Raw genomic sequence first — 20,859 nt, 5'->3', positions numbered from 1 at the left:
TTAGCATTCCTTTTTATTGCAATGGCAGTTGTACAACTGGCGCCTGCATCATTGGAGCTGTGTGACCGGTGTCATGCTAAATACAAACATAAATCCTTCTAACTATCCCCACTTAATATCTAACATTGGCTAAGGAAATTCTGTAAAAATTGTGGAGTGTGATAGGTTAGTAGTATCAGAACTCCTTGCAGTAAATAGGGAGCAATATACAGTAAGTTGTTTCACATTTATATATATATATATATATATATATATATATATATATATATATATATATATATATATATATGAGTTATAAATACATTTCATAAACTTGACTCTTTCACTAACATTAAGTGTTCAGTGATGCAGAACATAGTAGAAGTGCAGAATATTGTTTATGGTTAACATGTCCACTGATCTGCTTTTCTTGAAGATCTTTCATCACCCTCTCCAAGACTTCTGCAGAGTATCACATGTATCTCATTTCTCTGAGATTGTTCTTTATTTACAGAAATTTCAGTTTTGTCTGCAAAAGAATATTTTAAAGAAAGTCATTGTTAAATGAACTTTCCTGGTCCTGTAGAACTCATAAACATACTCTTTTTATTATTATTATTATTGTTATTTTTTTTATGAATATTGTGTTTCAGGGGTTTATAGTGATGATTGGAGTGTAAGTTACACGTCTACATACATCTGTGCACTAAAGGGGTCATCAGTGATAATGTCCTGCACTTATAAATACCCTCCTGGATATAAGATCAAGAAAGTGTTCTGGACCAAATTTAGCGAAAAGGGTGTAGAGTTTCCAGATCTGTTTAATGACCCTGAATACAGTCAGAGGATTCAGTATCTGGGAGATAAACGGCAGATCTGCACCATCAGACTGAATGATGTGACACAGAAGGATTCACACGAGTACTATTTCAGATTCATTACTGATAAACCCGATGGAAGATGGATTGGTAAACCTGGAGTGACTCTTGATATCACAAGTAATGTTCATTATGTCCATTATCCTTTGCATTTTTATATGATCTTATTCTGTGTTGAATTGTATCTCTATGGCACCTGGAGTATCAGTATGTTGTATTGTTGTCAGATCTTCATGTGGAGTCTCCTGAGAGCGTGACAGAGGGAGATACAGTCAGTCTGACATGTAAAAGCACCTGTAATCTGACTGACAGAGCAACATTCATCTGGTTGAAAAACACACAGTCATTAACTGAGAGAAACAATAAACTCCTCCTGCAGTCAGTCAGAAGAGAGGATGCAGGCAGATATAGCTGTGCTGTACATGGACACAATCTCACATCACCTCATGTTTATCTCAATGTTAGATGTAAGTAAATCTTAATTTATTAATTTCTTTCCAGCTGGAAGTAACTATCACAAGATATGTAGACAATTGATGTTTGCTGTTGATGCAGAAAAATAAAGAAACATGATTCAATTAACATTATTTTTCTTGACACCTGTGGGTTTTCAGTGCTCGACTGGAATCTTATATTTTATATATTTCACCTGTAGATCCTCCAGAGGATCCTGTAATCTCCATCAGTCCATCTGGTGAAATAATAGAGGGTGATTCAGTGACTCTGACCTGCAGCAGTGATTCAAACCCACCTGCAGACATCAGCTGGTTTAAAGAGAAAACATTTCTTACACATGGGCAAATCTACAGCATCACAAGTATCCGCTCTGATCACAGTGGAGAATACAAGTGCAAGTCCAGAAATGAAGTTGGAGAGAAATACTCTGATGCTGTCACTTTAAATGTCATGTGTGAGTTTATGATACAATATAAGATTCCGCTGAACATTCCAGCATTTCTGTTTTGATAGTATACAATATAATTAAAATTTTTTGATAGACACCCCAAAGACTGTCTCAGTGTCCATGAGTGGATCAGGTGAAATAGTTTTGGGTGATTCAGTGACTCTGACCTGCAGCAGTGATTCAAACCCACCTGTTCTGAACTACACCTGGTTTAAGCAGAATGAAAGCTCAGCTGTTGGATCTGGACAGAGTTACAGTGCACTACAGAGTGGATTCTTCTACTGTGTGGCTCAGAATCAACATGGATCTCAGAGATCAGCTGCTGTATCAGTGACAGGTAAAGATTTGATTCATACTAGATCACACCTGTATAACTTCACATCTCTCTTCAGTTTGAGAGTTCATCTTCATGTTCTTCCTCTTTCAGTCCATCATAGATCTGGTTGGCATGTAGTATTGGGGATCACAATGGGATGTGGAGGATTACTCATCATCGTCATCGTGATCATCATTCTGTTTATGTGAGTTAAAAATTATAATCAACTTTCAGACTACTGCAGGTGGAAATGGCTAATTTTTATATTTGATTATTAGTAATGAATCTTTGAAAACTGCAGTTATTTTAACAGGAGAAAAAGAAGCAGCGCTAAAGATGAAGACCTCACAGTTAAACAGGTAAATCATTCAAAACTCAAGTAACTTTACAACAGTAAGAATAAGTGAATTGTTCAGAAGACTAACACATTACTGAATTTATTGTAACGTCTCGTGTATGTATTGACTGTTATGTTGCTATTGCACCATAATTCCCCCAAGGGATCAATAATTAAATTGCATACTAGACCTACTTATCTGTGTGTTTCAAACTATAATATAATTATTACATTTATTTATTTTTACTTATCATCATGTAGGGATTTTTCTCTGCAAATAATGATACATATTATTTTATTTTAGGATGATCTCTACTCCAATATAACAGGGAGAGCTCCATCCGATGTTCATGTTTGTGAATCGGCTGATTGTGATGCTGCTCAGTATGCCAGTATTTCACCCAACTGCAGAGATCAGACTGCAGGAAAAGCTCCTAAATCCAGAGATACTGAGGAGATCCAGTATGCAACTGTCCAACATTACAAAAACCAAGAGATGAAGAAACCAGAAGAGATTGAAAACCAGTATGGCAATATTAGGGTTCACCAGCCTGATGCTGCCATGAGGTGAGAAGAACCAACTTAAATTTCACCCAAATTTTCAATTATGTCTTCATTCACTCACAATCATGTTGATCAAATCCCACATAATTTTATTCTTCTATGGAACTCAAAAGACTTTTGGCAGTAATGGTGCACCGATCAGGAAATTTGAGGCCGATACGATCTCCTATTTTTTTTTAACACTAAGATCGGGCCGATACTGATTTTTTTTAAAGAGCCCTTTGCCACACTTTTGCCAGTTATATGCTGCAGTTATGTTTATGCCCCACACAGTAAAATTAAGGTAACACTTTACAAAAATGTTCAATTTGTTAACATTATTTAAAAACATTACTGTAGCTAACATGAACTAATGAACTTAATGTTAGTTACAACATATACTAATATATTTTTTAAATCAAAAGTTGTATTAATTAATGCACTATGAACTAACATGAACTAACAATGAATAACTGTATATTTATTAACTAACGTTATGATTAATAAATGCTGTAGAAAATATATTGTTCATTATTTGTTCATGATACCTAATGTATTATAATTTATAATAATAATTATATTTATTTATCACACATATACAGTGAAATTCTTTTTTTCACATATCCCAGCTAAGCTGGGGTCAGAGTGCAAGGTCAGCCATGATACAGCACCCCTGGAGCAGATAGGGTCAAGGGCTTTGCTCAAGGGCCCAACAGTGGCATCTTGGCAGTACTGGGGCTTGAACCCCCAACCTTCTGATCAGTAACCCAGAGCCTTAACCACTGAGCCAGCACTGCCCATGCATTAATGAATGTTAAAGATATTAAACCTTTTTATTAAGTGTTACCAAAATTATACTAAAATGTACTCAATTGTAAATTGCTAACATCTATTTGTATTGAAAACAGTTAATAATAGTTCTGTTGTCAATATCAAAAGGTCATTGTGACATACTGGCAACCAGTAAAAACCATGAGAGCATCACACACAGTAGAGATACTTTCAAAAATAAGAAAAATATATCAATTACAAGCCTTAAAACTGCTCCAGTGAGAAATCATTAATATCTATGCTTTGTTTACTGTCTTTGGCGTTTTGCTATAACACAAATCACTGATTATTATATAAATACATGAAGATGCGGTGCCGTTATTGAAGGTTAAACAGTTATATCTGTTATAAGTGGTATTGTGACTAATATTAATCTGATTTAAATTGGGATCCTCACAGAATAGCGCTGAGATGAGTGACTGATGATGAGCTAATGAGAGCACCTGCAGAGCGTGCATGTTTGATTGACACAGAGAGCGTAAGAGAGTAAAGCTAAAAGTGCTAATGCTGGCTCAAACAGTCTTTATCGTTCCACACAGCATCTGATTGTACTCAGATTTGTATTTGCATTTTTATTTGTTGTTTAATTAATTTTATATACATTTGCAGTCTCTTTGGCTGTGTCTCATTTAGAAGGCTGCGTGCTAGGTAGGATGCGTCCTTTGAAGGCTGCAGTATACCGAGCGTCCTCCTTTAAACAAGTCTCGTTTAAATGAGACAGCCTTCGTAGGACAAACGGAAATGTAATGTAACATGGTTGCTATGACAGCACGCCACTCTTTAACAAGCGCGAGCGCTTTGAGTGAGAAGGGAACAAAGTCCCTTTAGAAGGGCATGCATGAGGTACATTTTAGGAGAGTTATAATGATGTATAGACAAAAGAAAATCGATTTTACAGGTGTACTTTTAGTCTAATACTTTATTTTAATTATATATTAATATAATTATACATATTATATACTCTGCACCCATCTACTGAGGTACTTCAACTTGGGAATTAACATTCCTTGCGTTTGAACATATTTACGGGCAAATTGGCGTTATTTTTTTAGACATTTCTGTTGAAGCAAAGAATTGTGGGTTGTAAGTGCCCACGAAGGATACACCTCATGCATCCTCAGAATTCCCGTGAAAGAAGGTCGCATTCGAAGGCAGAATTCAAAGTGTCCTACTCGCTTTTTTTAAACGAGACAGCCTCGATGACGTATGCGGCCGACAAATTACACAGCTATTAACCAAATAAATAAATGCATGGATATAAAATATTGATTTGCTTTGAAATTATGTAATTTGAGAAGAAAGAAAGAAATGGCTGAACAGCTGGAATCAACCTCTGGTTTTCGTCGGATTTCTGTTGGTGTTTACTTTGTGAAAATGACCGTCTGACTCATCAATATTCAGCCTATTACAAGACTACTTGCCAAATAAATAAATGCACATGAAACATTGATTTGTGTTAAAATTATTTTATTAGCTTACTTGTAGAGATCACACAGTGATCCAAGAAGCAGGAGAGATGGCTCGTAGAACCCAGATGAGCGGCCTGATACGTCTTAATCCCTGGAAGTGCGGTTGTTACAGAGCAATATCTGACCGCTAGATGGTGCCATTGACCAATCAGAATAGAGTATTCCAGAGAGCCGTGTAATAAGACCTGATTATCTGTTTTACTTATGATTTGTGTGAAAGTGATTAAAAATCGTAGTTGTAGTGCCTCTTGTGTTCATTTCACCAGAAAACTGCTACACTACGTACAACGAGCCATGTAAAAAATCTATTAGAAAAAATGTAGGTGTATGTAACGTGATTCTATGGGACCAGGTTGGTAACATTATTGTGTTTCTATTTTGTTTTAGGCGATCAAATTCGCAAACTGTAGAAGATGTCTCAGTGATCTACAGCAGTGTAAAACAACCCTGTGTTCATCACTCGGGACTACAGAGCAAATGAACTTGTTCTTTTGAATGTGGGTTCTGTTTGGATGAACATGAGTTTGTTTCCGGCTTGGGTTATTTCTCAATCACACACACACTATCTTCTGACCATCATTTTCTGTCACATCTCGTTTCTCCCTTCAGCTGAAGGCAAAAAAGTGTTGATATTTCACTGATAAAAGGTGTATTAACATATAGTTTGATTGATTTACACTTAAATGAGGAATTATGTCATAGCTTTGCATCAAAACAACTGCATTTTCTATTCATTGTGGAGGATTAACCGTTTTTTCTCATACTGTGGGGATGTCAGAAAAAAAACGTATCTGTAGTCATAAGTGACAACATCCATTCTTACACAATAGGTCATGTTTTGAAATTCTGCAGAACATGTTTCCAGTGACAGAATACAAGGGTGGAGACCCAGCTTCATTATTTGTTTTATTTATACTTGACCATTCCTGTAATCTCAATAGTGCAATAGTTTTACAAATGCACAACAATAATGCATGCAGCGGTAAATGCAGAAAATTCAATGCTATTAATATAATGTACACAATATGTATAATAATATTATGTATACAAGTATGTATGTAAGAGAATAAAAGTATGAACCATGATAAATTCTGGAAACAGTCATTTCACAACTGTGCAACAAATACATCTTATTTATCGATACATCAGTGGCATTTATGCATTAACAAATCAAATTAATTCACACAAAAATGAAGGGATCATCTATTTTACATATTATACAGAAATTAGATGGACAGATTTTGTCAGTTTTTAGTAAATATTTTATTTTATTTTTTGAAAGAAATCTGTAAATGCCATTGGTGAAAAGATAACCACGGATAATTAATTGTAAGTTAAATTGCACAGACTATTCATCAGTTTTTAAAAATATATTCACTGAATACTGTGTTTAAAACATCGCTTGAAGTTCGTGCTTTTTTTATTATGTGGTCAGGGTATTGTGTGTTATCTGAGTTAAGATCCATGATTCTCTGGCAGTGTGGGCAGGAGTCAAGAAAAAGGAAGCTTTTTCGGTCTGCGTAAGCATTTTGAAATGAACAGTGTAAACCATGAAATTCATCAGTGTAACTGTTGGAGATCAGACACGCTAGTACACGGTAAGACTTAATGCTTGCTCATATGTGAATATTCTCTGATTAATACCTTGATAAAGACCAATAACTCATTAAATGGGGATCATTCTTGTTCATAATCCCTCATGTTAGCTCAATGTTAGAAGTGTCAACACTGCAAAAACTCGAACAGTAAAATCAGTGTTTTTAACATGAACAGATGATGCGTTAATGGAAATGTTTTTCAAGACAGGGATTGCATGTTTTCATCATGGTGTGTATGTTAGATGTCATGGCTCTTCCTCTGATATTTCTGCTCATGATTCCAGGTGAGTCACTGATTTTACAGAATAAAATTTAATTAATTTTAAAAAACAGCTTTTAATTGAGCTCAACAGTCTGCTTCTGGAAGTAAAAATGTGAGTTTATTTTGAATGATAACTTGTAAATCTTTAATGACAGATCTACTGTGAGCTTTGAGGTTCTGTTGAAGCCATCAGTTCATGCTATTTCAACTTCATTTAAAAAAAAAAATCATGTTTAATAGCAGACATCCTGATGAAGAACTACACTACCCATGAGCCTGCTGAGAAGGATCCACCAAGAACTGTCAAAAGACCTGCGTAACAAGGTATAAAAGAATATAAAAAGATATCCAAAGCCTTGAAAATGCCAGTCAGTACTGTTCAATCACTTATTAAGAAGTGGAAAATTCAGGGATCTCTTGATACCAAGCCAAGGTCAGGTAGACCGAGAAAGATTTCAGCCACAACTGCCAGAAGAATTGTTCGGGATACAAAGAAAAACCCACAGGTAACCTCAGAAGAAATACAGGCTACTCTGGAAAAAGACGGTGTGGTTGTTTCAAGGAGCTCAATATGACGATTCTTGAACAGAAATGAGCTGCATGGTCGAGTTACCAGAAAGAAGCCTTTACTGCACCAATGCCACAAAAAACAATATGCCTGACAACACCTTGACACGCCTCACAGCTTCTGGCACACTGTAATTTGGAGTGACGAGACCAAAATAGAGTTTTATGGTCACAACCATAAGCGCTATGTTTGGAGAGGAGTCAACAAGGCCTGTAGTGAAAAGAATACCATCCCCACTGTGAAGCATGGTGGTGGCTCACTGATGTTTTGGGTGTGTGTGAGCTCTAAAGGCATGGGGAATCTTGTGAAAATTGATGGCAAGATGAATGCAGCATGTTATCAGAAAATACTGGCAGACAATTTGCATTCTTCTGCACGAAAGCTGCGCATGGGACACCCTTGGACTTTCCAGCACGACAATGACCCTAAGGCCAAGTTGACCCTCCAGTGGTTACAGCAGAAAATGGTGAAGGTTCTGGAGTAGCCATCACAGTCTCCTGACATTAACATTGAGCCACTCTGGGGAGATCTCAAATGTGTGGTTCATACAAGACGACCAAAGACTTTGCATGACCTGGAGGCATTTTTCCTAGACGAATGGGCAACTATACCACCTGCAAGAATTTGGGGCCTCATAGACAACTATTACAAAAGACTGCACACTGTAATTTATGCTAAAGGGGGCAATACACAGTATTAAGAACTAAGGGTATGCAGACTTTTGAACAAGGGTCATTTCATTTTTTTCTTTGTTGCCATGTTTTTTTTTATGATTGTGCCATTCTGTTATAACCTACAGTTGAATATGAATCCCATAAGAAATAAAAGAAATGTGTACCCTATCTGTCACTCACTTGACTTTGTGTCGATGTAGTGACACTAGGGGTCACTCTTGGGAGCCCGAGACACCTCTGGTCTTTGATAAAAGGCCAATGAAAATTGGCGAGTGGTATTTGCATGCCACTCCCCCGGACATATGGGTATAAAAGGAGCTGGTATGCAACCACTCATTCAGATTTTTTCTTAGGAGCCGAACAGTCATGCTCATTGAGCTGAATTCTACTGTTCATTCACCTCTGCTGGATCTGACGGCATATTTCAGCGGCTTCTCCCTCCTCTGCACTGGTGCACTGCAGAGAACGCCCCTGGGTGCTTCGGCAGAAAACAAAGAGAGTATATTTTCTGAAAGAGCTTTTTCCTCTAAAAGAGTATATTTCTCTAAAAGAGCGGCACACACGGAACATCTTTTTAAAGACACGTCTTTTTAAAAATGCCTTTCTGATTGTGTGTTATTCCTGGTTGGGGTCGTTATCTCTCAACTTTGGACGGTCATGATCGCTGTCTTTCGTGTCTGGGCGAGACCCACATGGAGACAGCGTTTGTGGATGGTTCATGTTCTTATTACAAGAACATGACCATGGCAACGTTGCGGTCGCGGCTTGCTTTCGTAAGAAAGCAAGTCACGCCAGCGGCTCCCCGCCTCATTCCTTCTACCTACGGGTATGAGGCCAGCGTGGCTAGCACTGGGGGCGATTTGGGGACCCCAATGGGATCGCCTCCGCCGGGTATCCCCCCGTGGACCTCCCATTCCCCAGCACGCTCGTCTGCCCCAGTCGGACTTCCGGATGAGTTCGCTGGCTCGTCTCACGGCGATTCTGGCTTCTTGTTCAGAGCCCAAGAATATGATGAGCTCTCGAGCGCAGCATCGGAGAGCGGGCTTGTCCAGTCGGACGCAGAAGCCTCAGCTGGGCTCCCCCCCTCGGGGACAACTGCCCAGTCACAGGCTGATGCCGAAATGACGGACATGCTTTCCCGGGCGGCCGTGAGCTTCGGGTTAGTGTGGAACCCTCAGCTCTCCCCTGAACCCTCGCGGCTTGATGATTGGTTCCTGGGCTCGCAGCGCCGCTCAAATCAGCCACGCCCACTCCAGTGCCATTCTTCCCGGAAGTGCACGAGGAGCTGACAAAATCATGGGAAGCACCTTTTACCGCCCGGCCCCGATTCCGAAGTTCCCCCGCTCTCACTACCCTCGATGGCGGGGCGGCCAGGGGCTATACGGCGATTCCCCCAGTGGATAAGTCACTCGCGGTGCACCTATGCCCGCAGAGTGCCACCACCTGGTGCGGATGCCCTAAGCTCCCATCCAAGCCCTGTAGGCTCACGTCATCCCTGATGGCTAAAGCCTACAGCACTGCTGGACAAGCCGCCTCTGCCCTGCTTGCCATGGCTCTCCTGCAGGTCCACCAAGCCAAGGCACTGAAAGAAATGCACGAGGGTAGTTCCGCCCCAGATTTGATGCAGGAACTGAGCTCGGCGACCGACCTCGCTCTCCGAGCGACGAAGGTCACGGTGCGGTCTCTCAGGCGGACGATGGCCACATTAGTGGTCCAGGAGCACCACCTTTGGATCAACCTGATCGAGATGGGTGAGGTCGACAAGACACGGTTTCTTGCTGCCCCCATTTCCCAGGCTGGCATATTCGGCGACACCGTCGAGGACTTTGCCCAGCAGTTCTTGGCAGTGAAGCTGTAGATGGAGGCTATCCGGCACATCCTGCCCTGGCACGGCTCAAGATCTTGCAACCTGTCTACTCGTCGGCAAGGGCGTACCTCTGCGGTGACTGCACCGGCTCCGCCACAGCCCGCCCCTTCAGCCTGGCCCCGGCGTGGAGCCCACCACAGGAAGCAGATGCCACCTGTCTCACAGTTGGCATCTAAGAGCCCACAGAGGTCGTCAAAGCACCCCTGAGACGGGCGACCCAAGGACGAAGGAACCCTTTCACCTGGAGCTGGTAAGAAGACCACTCCATCCCCCGGTGGAGGGCCAGGCGGAAAATCTATTGTTGCCTTTTTGTTTGATTTCGCTGCATGCCCAAGTGGCTGCGGTACCCAACAGTTCAGCAAAAGAGCGGTTTCATTGGGCATTCACATTCTCAACTATCTCGACGACTGGCTAATCCTAGCTCACTCTCGAGACATGTTGTGCGCACACAGGTGCTCTCACACCTCAGCCGACTAGGGCTTCGGGTCAACTGGGAAAAGCGCAAGTTCCTCACGGTTCAGAGCATCTCTTTTCTCGGTTTTGAGCTGAACTCAGTCTTTTTGATGGCATGCCTTACGAACGAGCGCGCCCAGTCAGTGCTGGCCTGTTTGAAGGCCTTCAAACAGAAAACAGCAGTTCCACTGAAACTTTTTCAGAGGCTCCTGGGGCATATGGCATCCTCGGTGGTAGCCACCCCGCTCGGGTTGATGCATATTAGACCGCTTAGCACTGGCTCCAGACTCGAGTCCCAAGATGGGCATGGCACCACAGGACACACCGTGTGGCCATCACGCAGGTCCGTCACCGTCTTTTCAGCCCTTGGACCGACCTCTCGTTTCTACGGGCAGGTGTTCCTCTAGAACTGGTCTCCAGGCGCGTCGTGGTCACGACAGGTGCCTCCAAAATGGGCTGGGGCGCTGTTTGCAACAGGCTTCGCAGCCGCCGGCCTGTGGACTTGCCCGCGGCTGCATTGGCACATCAACTGTCTCGACTTGTTTGCAATTCTGCTCGCCCTGCGGAGGTTTCAGCTGTTGATCCAGGGCAAGCATGTGTTAGTTCAGACAGACAACACGGCAATGGTGGCATATGTCAGAACTCGCCCGCCGTCTCCTCCTCTGGAGTCAGCAGCACTTCAAATCGCTGCGAGCCACTCACATCCCGGGCAACCTCAACAATACAGCAGACGTGTTGTCATGGCAGATTACCCTCAGGGGAGAGAGGAGACTCCACCCTCAGGTGGTCCAGCTTATTTGGAGTCAATTCGGATGGGCACAGGTGGACCTTTTCTCCTCCCAAGGATCCTCCCACTGCCCGCTCTGGTACGCCCTCACCGAGGCCCCCCTCGGCATAGACGCACTGGCACACAGCTGGCCCCCTGGCCTGCGCAAATATGCATTTCCCCCAGTGAGCCTACTTGCACAGACCCTGTGCAAGATCAGGGAGAATGAGGAGCAGATCATCCTGGTAGCACCCTACTGGCCCACCCAGACGTGGTTCTCGGACCTCACGCTCCTCGCGACAGCCCCCCCGGCGAATTCCCCTGAGGAAGGACCTTCTTTCTCAGTGACGGGGCACCCTCTGGCACCCACGACCAGTCCTCTGGAATCTCCATGTCTGGCCCCTGGACGTGACGTGGAGGTAGACACGATCACTCAGGCTAGGGCCCCTTCTACGAGGCGCCTGTATGCCTTTAAGTGGTGTCTGTTCGCTAAGTGGTGTTCTTCCCAATGGGAAGACCCCCAGAGATGCACAGTCAGATCACTGCTTTCCTTCCTGCAGGAGAGGTTGGAAGGGAGGCTGTCCCCTTCCACCTTCAAGGCGTACGTTGCCGCCACAGCAGCACACCATGATGCAGTCGACGGTAAGTCCTTAGGGAAGCATGACCTGATCATCAGGTTCCTAAGAGGTGCCAGGAGGCTGAATCCCTCCAGACCGCGCCTCGTTCCCTAATGGGACCTCTCTGTAGTTCTTCAGGGTCTACAGAGAGCCCCCTTTGAGCCTTTGCAGTCAGCCGAGCTTAAGGCACTCTCCTTGAAGACTGCCCTCCTGACTGCGCTCACTTCCATCAAGAGGGTAGGAGACCTGCAAGCGTTCTCTGTCAGTGAAACGTGCCTGGAGTTCGGTCTGGGTTACTCTCACGTGATCCTGAGGCCCTGACCGGGCTCTGTGCCCAAGGTTCCCACCACCCCTTTTTGGGACCAGGTGGTGAACCTGCAAGCACTGCCCCAGGAGGAGGCAGACCCAGCCCTGTCATTGATGTGTCCAGTGCACGCTTTACGCATCTATTTGGATCGCACGCAGAGCTTTAGGATCTCTGAGCAGCTCTTTGTCTGCTTTGGTGCACAGCAGAAAGGAAGCGCTGTCTCCAAGCAGAGGATCGCCCACTGGCTCATTGACGCCATAACTATGGCATATCACACCCAGGACATGCCGCCCCGGTAGGGCTACGAGCCCATCCTACCACGGGTGTAGCGGCCTCCTGGGCCCTGGCCAGGGGTGCCTCTCTAACAGACATTTCCAGAGCAGCAGGCTGGGCAACACCCAACACCTTTGCAAGGTTCTACAACCTCTGGGTGGAACCGGTTTTGTCCCAGGTTGTGGCATGCAATACAAGCAGATAAGCCTGGGATAGCCGGCCGGGTGTATCGCTTGCACATAGCGCCTTCCACCTCCTTTTGAGCTGAAGACGTGCGCCATTAATTCCCAGTAGTTTTCACAAACTTTGTTCCCTGGTTGACTTCCTCCGAGCCCTGTGGCAGTCGAGTTTAAACACATATTATCAGTTAAATCTCATTACCGTAACGTGTCCAGACATTTTACTGTTTTTTGTTTGTTTTTGTTTTGTTTTTACTATAAGACTAAAAAAGATTCTGTTGTACTTTTTCAAATTAAAATCAGATAAATTAAATGAATTACTACTATAAAGAATATATACTTTACAATTTAAGTAATATATCTTTTATTCATGTTGTGGAACTGATAATATGCTGTCCATCTCTTTTTTTTTTTTTATTACTATAATGAGAATGAGGGGGTAAAATGTGCACAGTTAAAACACTTTTTCCAGAGCAATTGGAAATTAACATTCCATCTTATTTAATATTACAACCTCTCCAACTCTCCACCAGCCCCACTTACCAGCCTGCCATAGCTGCATCAGCTTGGTCATCTCTCCACCAGCCTCTTCATCGTACCACCAACCTAACAATTATATACAGTTGTGCTCAAAAGTTTGCATACCCTTGAAGAATTGATAATATATGTACAATTATTTTAAGAAAACATGAGTGAGCAGGAAAAACACATTTCTTTTATTTCTTATGGGATTCATATTCAGCTGTAGGTTATAACAATCATAAAACAAAACATGGCAACAAAGAAAAAAATGAAATGACCCATGTTCAAAAGTCTGCATACCCTTAGTTCTTAATACTGTGTATTGCCCCCTTTAGCATCAATGACAGCATGCAGTCTTTTGTAATAGTTGTCTATGAGGTCCCAAATTCTTGCAGCTGGTATAGCTGCCCGTTCGTCTTGGCAAAATGCCTCCAGGTCATGCAAAGTCTTTGGTCGTCTTGCATGAACCGCACGTTTGAGATCTCCCCAGAGTGGCTCGATGATATTAAGGTCAGGAGACTTTGATGGCCACTCCAGAACCTTCACCTTTTTCTGCTGTAACCACTGGAGGGTCAACTTGGCCTTGTGCTTAGGGTCATTGTCGTGCTGGAAAGTCCAAGAGCGTCCCATGCGCAGCTTTCATGCAGAAGAATGCAAATTGTCTGCCAGTATTTTCTGATAACATGCTGCATTCATCTTGCCATCAATTTTCACAAGATTCCCTGTATCTTTAGAGCTCAGACACCCCCAAAACTTAAGTGAGCCACCACCATGCTTCACAGTGGGGATGGTATTCTTTTCACTATAGGCCTTGTTGACCCCTCTCCAAACATAATACTTATGGTTGTGACCATAAAGCTCTATTTAGGTCTCGTCAGCTGTGAGGCGTGTCAAGGTGTTGTCGGGCATATTGTAACCGGGCTTTTTTGTGGCATTGGCGCAGTAAAGGCTTCTTTCTGGCAACTCGACCATGCAGCTCATTTTTGTTCAAGTATCGTCATATTGTGCTCCTTGAAACAACCACACCGTCTTTTTCCAGAGTAGCCTGTATTTCTTCTGAGGTTACCTGTGGGTTTTTCTTTGTATCCCGAACAATTCTTCTGGCAGTTGTGGCTGAAATCTTTCTCGGTCTACCTGACCTTGGCTTGGTATCAAGAGATCCCTGAATTTTCCACTTCTTAATAAGTGATTGAACAGTACTGACTGTCATTTTCAAGGCTTTGGATATCTTTTTATATCCTTTTCCATCCTTATAAAGTTCCATGACCTTGTTACGCAGGTCTTTTGACAGTTTTTTGACAGAAATTAAACTTTAATTGCCATTTAAACCCGTGTGTGTCACCTTGTGTGTTTGTAACAAGGCCAAACATTCAAGGGTTATATAAACTTTTGATCAGGGCCATTTGGGTGATTTCTGTTATCATTATGATTTAAAAAGGAGCCAAACAACTATGTGATAATAAATGGCTTCATATTATAACTATCCTTAAATAAAAGACAGTTTTTTTGCATGATCAGTCATATTTTCAAAATCAATGCCAAAATTTCACAATTATCTGCCACGGTATGCAAACTTTTGAGCACAACTTTACCTTGTTTCTTTTTGGATCCTTTATAGACAGCTGGCTTGCAAGGTCAAAGTTATTCTCCCATGTTTCACATGTCAGCTTTTCAAAAGAAAAATTTGTTAAGTAATTAAAGTATTAGGACATGGAAAACACCAGTTATGTACACGCATTAAAGTTATTAGCTACCTGCAGTTATACTTGTTTACTGTTACTCATCCACACTTGTGCTGCTGATCTTATCACCTTGTCATTGATCCATTGCATTGATGCACTACAGTACAGTACCTAACAAACTGTGTGTAATGACTGAATTAACCATGGAACAACCTTGCTAGAAACAAACTAGCCATGTTATCTAGTTGAGCTAGCTACCATTCATTGTAATCAGATGTACTAATAAGAGAAGTTAAACTTTGTATCCAAACAAACACCAGTAATGGTAACTAATTTGACATAGACTAAATATAAACAAACTGACTTCAGGTAATGGTACTAGTAGCTAGCTACAGTAACGGTGTTGCTTACGTTAGCTACTAGTGCTAACTGCATTTAGAATCTAACGATCTGTTATCTTACGATAAACTTTAACTAAAGCTGGCTACATAAAATACCACTATTGACAAAATTGATAAGAGGTCCACTAATGCTTGGAATATGAAAAAAATTCAATCATTTCATCAACGTGCTTCAGAAACACTGAAAATGAATGTGGTTGAACGTTGGAACTATACAATGTTTGGAACTATTGGTCAGCCCATGACACGTGTTACTTTCGCAATCTTCAATTACAATGGACGTCTATGGGAGTGTCGCAACTCTCTTTTTCAAAGGCTCTGGCTCTCTCTACACTCTCAAACTACTTATTTGGTCTCAAACTACTTATCTAATTCACAGTGTTTCATGGGATTGCAGTTCATTCCTTTATAAAAGATGTTACACAGTCTTTGTCTTTTTGTCAGATTTCCAAATCAAAGTTCCTTTAAGCTGGTTGGTTTGGTTTATGGCTCAGAATTATTTAAAGAAGTATTTTATGACATTTCTATTGAAGAAAAAAAAAAGAGGAGATATTTTGAAGAATCTTTGTTGCTCTTTTCCACACAATTGTTCACAGTGACCATGGCTGTAAAGCTTAAAAAATGACAACAACAACAACAATTAAGTAGTGTGAAGTCGTCATGTGAGGAACAGCCTAAAATTTAAGATGTTATTTACAGAAAACCTTTAAAACTGCTGCAGCTTTTAAATGTTATTTTGTTTGTCACATGCTAAAATTTGTGCATTGCATTCAGCTACTACAGATGCCAGAACCAAAGCAGTTTGGCCTCAGTGAAGACAAAATTGTTATGCTGCATGTTGCACCATTTTTTCATTCTGGATGAAAATGTGAATAAGATTAGTCTGCGTCAATGGAGGGGAAGATTATCAGCGAACAGTGACTTAAATTTGGGTCTGTTTCACGCACAGAGCTATCAAATGACTTAAGAAGACTCTATAGTGTGCAAGTTATATGTTTTAATTTATCATTCATTGATTCATGATTGAATATATTTTCAGTTTTCACAGTTCTGTTGTTAAATTATGCTTTTGTTCAACTAATGAAATATGATATTGACATATTATTGCTCAAATTATGAGGTTATTTTGAGATATACATTTTTTACTTTGTTTATTTTATTTTTTTGATGTCAAGAAAGTGCACCGTTAGATTTTGGAACTATAGGGACAGGGGCTCAAGCCCAGTGCACGCCACTGCTTCAACACCTCTACCCACAGCCACAAGAGCTGCTTGAACAAGATATTATAATTATGTAGTTTAAGTGACATTTGTAGAAGCTGCTGCTGATTTTTTTTTTTTTTTTCAGGGGTTTATAGTGATGATTGGAGTGTGAGTTACAGGTCTACAAACATTTGTGCACTAAAGGGGTCATCAGTGATAATGTCCTGCACTTATAAATACCCTCCTGGATATAAGATCAAGAAAGTGTTCTGGACCAAAACGGATGTTAAATTTAATGATGAGTTTCCAGATCTGATCTAATGACCCTGAATACAGTCAGAGGATTCAGTATCTGGGAGATAAACAGCAGAACTGCACCATCAGACTGAATGATGTGACACAGAAGGATTCACACGAGTACTATTTCAGATTCATTACTGATAAAACCGATGGAACATGGATTGGTACACCTGGAGTGACTCTTGATGTCACAGGTAACATTTTACACAATCAAATCTTGATTGCTTTTTATTTGGGTTTATGATCTCCATTTTAGTTCAATTATATTCTGGGAAACAAAGTTACATCCACAATATATACAGATGTCAAGTGTTGTTGTTGACAGATCTTCATGTGGAGTCTCCTGAGAGTGTGACAGAGGGAGATACAGTCAGTCTGACATGTAAAAGCACCTGTAATCTGACTGACAGAGCAACATTCATCTGGTTGAAAAACACACAGTCATTAACTGAGAGAAACAATAAACTCCTCCTGCAGTCAGTCAGAAGAGAGGATGCAGGCAGATATAGCTGTGCTGTACATGGACACAAACTCACATCACCTCATGTTTATCTCAATGTCACATGTAAGTAAATCTTAATTTATTAATTTCTTTCCAGCTGGAAGTAACTATCACAAGATATGTAGACTGTTGATGTTTGCTGTTGATGCAGAAAAATAAAGAAACATGATTCAATTAACATTATTTTTCTTGACACCCGTGGGTTTTCAGTGCTCGACTGGAATCTTATATTTTATATATTTCACCTGTAGATCCTCCAGAGGATCCTGTAATCTCCATCAGTCCATCTGGTGAAATAATAGAGGGTGATTCAGTGACTCTGACCTGCAGCAGTGATTCAAACCCACCTGCAGACATCAGCTGGTTTAAAGAGAAAACATTTCTTACACATGGGCAAATCTACAGCATCACAAGTATCCGCTCTGATCACAGTGGAGAATACAAGTGCAAGTCCAGAAATGAAGTTGGAGAGAAATACTCTGATACTGTCACTTTAAATGTCATGTGTGAGTTTATGATACAATATAAGATTCCGCTGAACATTCCAGCATTTCTGTTTTGATAGTATACAATATATTTAACATTTTTTTTTTATATAGATGCCCCAAAGACTGTCTCAGTGTCCATGAGTGGATCTGGTGAAATAGTTTTGGGTGATTCAGTGAATCTGACCTGCAGCAGTGATTCAAACCCACCTGTTCTGAACTACACCTGGTTTAAGCAGAATGAAAGCTCAGCTGTTGGATCTGGACAGAGTTACAGTGCACTACAGAGTGGATTCTTCTACTGTGTGGCTCGGAATCAACATGGATCTCAGAGATCAGCTGCTGTATCAGTGACAGGTAAAGATTTGATTCATACTAGATCACACCTGTATAACTTCACATCTCTCTTCAGTTTGAGAGTTCATCTTCATGTTCTTCCTCTTTCAGTCCATCATAGATCTAGTTGGCATGTAGTGTTGGGGATCACAATGGGATGTGGAGGATTACTCATCATCATCATCATCATTCTGTATATAATGTGAGTTTATAAAGGTAGTAATAGCCATAGAAACATTATTCATATAATTCATATAATTAATTCACAGCAATTAAATGTGTTTTTGTGTTACTTTTTTGACAGTAAAAGAATAAGGGTGAAGAGAAGTCCCACTATTCAGGAGTATGAGGTGAGTTGAAAAAACTTTCCTTGGACTGGAAGGGAACCTGATTATTAACAGATGCATGTTTTATTTCCAGATTACTTAAAAATTGAATTCCAAAATGGTCCTACTGAGTAGGGTTTTCAACTGTTCCCTATTTGCTGGGATGTCCTTAGTAGCAGTGAAGGGTTAGGGTTAGCTTACATGGTCTGATGGTAAAAAGTCCCATACTGAAGTGCTCAGTCTGAAGGATGTACTGTGAGAATATTTTATTTTAAACAATATCTAATATCACAGCAGTACCCCATTTGGCACCCATTAACCCTGCAGCCATCATTACTAATGAAAATCTACAAGTATAATAACTATTTTACCATGATGTTGTACGGGGGTCCAGGGTCCCCCGAGAGAGATGTTTTCACAAAAGTTGCCTGCTGTGTCATTAACACAGTACAGTGATTATAACAGATGATACAAATGTACATATCCAAGAAACATGGTAATGTAACATTGAAAAATCACTTGTTTTTGGTTTAAATGCTTATTTTCCCCTGAAGAACGCTGATCCCATTGATGTGACATATATAGCTCTTGACCCCAAGACCAGATCATCTGATGTGTACAACACAATCACAGTGAGTGAGAACTCCAAAATTACATTCCAAAAGACTTTGTGCATTCAAAGTCAGAAACTGCATCAAATATGATCAATTCATCAATGTTTCGCTCTCACACAGACTGTTCATCCCACATCTCCTGAAGACACACACAGAGCTCTTGCTCCTCAGCGAAGCTGTCATGAATATGAGAATCTGTCAGTACATCCCTATCAAAAGTCAGGTCTTTTTAATAACATTCAATAAAGAACAAACTGTCCTCAATACTAGTCAATAGATATTAAACCATCATTAATTCCTTCATGCTACAAGCTAGACATGATTTCACCCCCATTACCACCCAGAACAATATCTCATCAAAATCCTTTGATCTTCTCAATGTGGCATGCTGATAACAGAAATATGGACTTGTCATTTGTTATTGAAGAATAAATCAGCACCTGGTGGATGTTCAATGGTCAAATACATACTATAAAAGTAACTGTGTTGCTTATTCTGTAAATGTTTGTTAATGATGCCTTTTTTAATATCTATTTTGAATGTTGATTTTTTAACAGTTTTTTTTTGCACATGAATGTCACCCAGATGCCTATTTGATGTGTGAGTTTACATTTGGAAGATGTATTTTTTCATGTTGTTTGCTCATATCTCATGTCATCTCGAATGTCAATAAGAGATTCAGCAGATGTCTTTGAGACGTTTATGAATTAGAATGATTGTAAATATGATTTTTTAAAAGATGTTTAGCATATGTTAATTAAATCAATGTTTCATGTCAATTTATTTAATTTTCAAGTTGTCATGTAATGAGCTGGATAATGAGGAGACCGAAGGATATTATTAGTCTTGTAGAGGACCATCGAAACGACCATAGCAGCAATCTGTGATGACAAAACAAGGCGCATATAAATATGAAATGAATTATATGCTATATATTGATTATTCAGTACTGCTATACATGCACACACATTGTTCTTGATATTTTAGCTGAAATTGAGAATGAAATACCTCTAAAGCGGCAATCCCAATGGCCACACCTGCCAGCAGAATTGCATTTTCCTCAACCAGAGGCATTAATGCCTTAAAACAACCCACTGCACCCTACAAAAACAGCATTTTTTGCAATGACCCTGTCAATAGATCTCAGTTAATCTGGCTCTGTGTGAACGGATGTATGTCACCTTTTAATATACAAATTTGAAAAGTGTATTTGTGTGGATATAATTTTAGATAAGCTTTGATAATGACTAAATTCCACATTTTAAAGGATGCTAATGGCTGTTATAGCACCCTTTTGGGTTTTGATTGAGAATTTGTTGAAATTATGTTTCATAAAATTTCCAGTAATTCTTTTGTGTTGTGGGTTTTTTGTTCATGAACATACATTTGGATTGACTGGTGTATGAATGAATGTTGGAGGCTGTCATGACAGATTATAACCTATAGAAGCTGACACAAGATTGCACTGCATATTTATTGTACTCTGCTCAACAGTTTTGCAAACTCAGTAGAAAGATTAGTATGAGTAGTGTGATTGTGCACAAGTGTGGTAATATATTTACAAGACATGCAAAAACGAATTATATTTGTAGGCAGCTTCTTTATTCCTCCTCCATATACTGTATGGTGTTTGTTTAGTGAACTAATTGCTTCACAGAAGGCACAGAG

General features: G+C 40.6%; 2 protein-coding genes across 3 annotated transcripts in view; both read left to right on the top strand.

Annotated features, from left to right (window-relative positions):
• Positions 1-6,335, top strand: part of LOC127444677 (B-cell receptor CD22-like) — a 6,808-nt gene extending 473 nt beyond the window's left edge. Inside the window, exons 3-10 of one of the 2 annotated variants that reach the window (XM_051704199.1) lie at positions 633-977; positions 1,085-1,324; positions 1,513-1,767; positions 1,856-2,098; positions 2,189-2,282; positions 2,391-2,436; positions 2,719-2,981; positions 5,645-6,335. In XM_051704199.1, coding sequence (XP_051560159.1) covers positions 633-977; positions 1,085-1,324; positions 1,513-1,767; positions 1,856-2,098; positions 2,189-2,282; positions 2,391-2,436; positions 2,719-2,981; positions 5,645-5,738 — 1,580 coding nt within the window. In that variant the 3' untranslated portion in view covers positions 5,739-6,335. Of the gene's footprint in view, positions 1-632; positions 978-1,084; positions 1,325-1,512; positions 1,768-1,855; positions 2,099-2,188; positions 2,283-2,378; positions 2,437-2,718; positions 2,982-5,644 lie in introns of both variants that reach the window. The other variant, XM_051704198.1, reaches the window with a different exon arrangement.
• A 446-nt stretch (positions 6,336-6,781) lies between these two features.
• Positions 6,782-20,859, top strand: part of LOC127444812 (uncharacterized) — a 34,736-nt gene continuing 20,658 nt past the window's right edge. Inside the window, 11 exon segments of the mRNA XM_051704353.1 lie at positions 6,782-6,855; positions 7,064-7,139; positions 16,774-16,903; positions 16,905-17,122; positions 17,254-17,493; positions 17,682-17,936; positions 18,030-18,272; positions 18,363-18,453; positions 18,556-18,601; positions 19,132-19,209; positions 19,312-19,414. Of these exon segments, the coding sequence (XP_051560313.1) occupies positions 7,082-7,139; positions 16,774-16,903; positions 16,905-17,122; positions 17,254-17,493; positions 17,682-17,936; positions 18,030-18,272; positions 18,363-18,453; positions 18,556-18,601; positions 19,132-19,209; positions 19,312-19,414 (1,462 nt within the window). The 5' untranslated portion in view covers positions 6,782-6,855; positions 7,064-7,081.

The sequence above is a fragment of the Myxocyprinus asiaticus genome, chromosome 8 (genome assembly GCF_019703515.2).
Source record: "Myxocyprinus asiaticus isolate MX2 ecotype Aquarium Trade chromosome 8, UBuf_Myxa_2, whole genome shotgun sequence".
NCBI classification, from domain to species: Eukaryota; Metazoa; Chordata; class Actinopteri; order Cypriniformes; family Catostomidae; genus Myxocyprinus; species Myxocyprinus asiaticus.
Note: the sequence above shows the minus strand (reverse complement) of the source record. Positions and strands in the feature narration are given on the sequence as shown.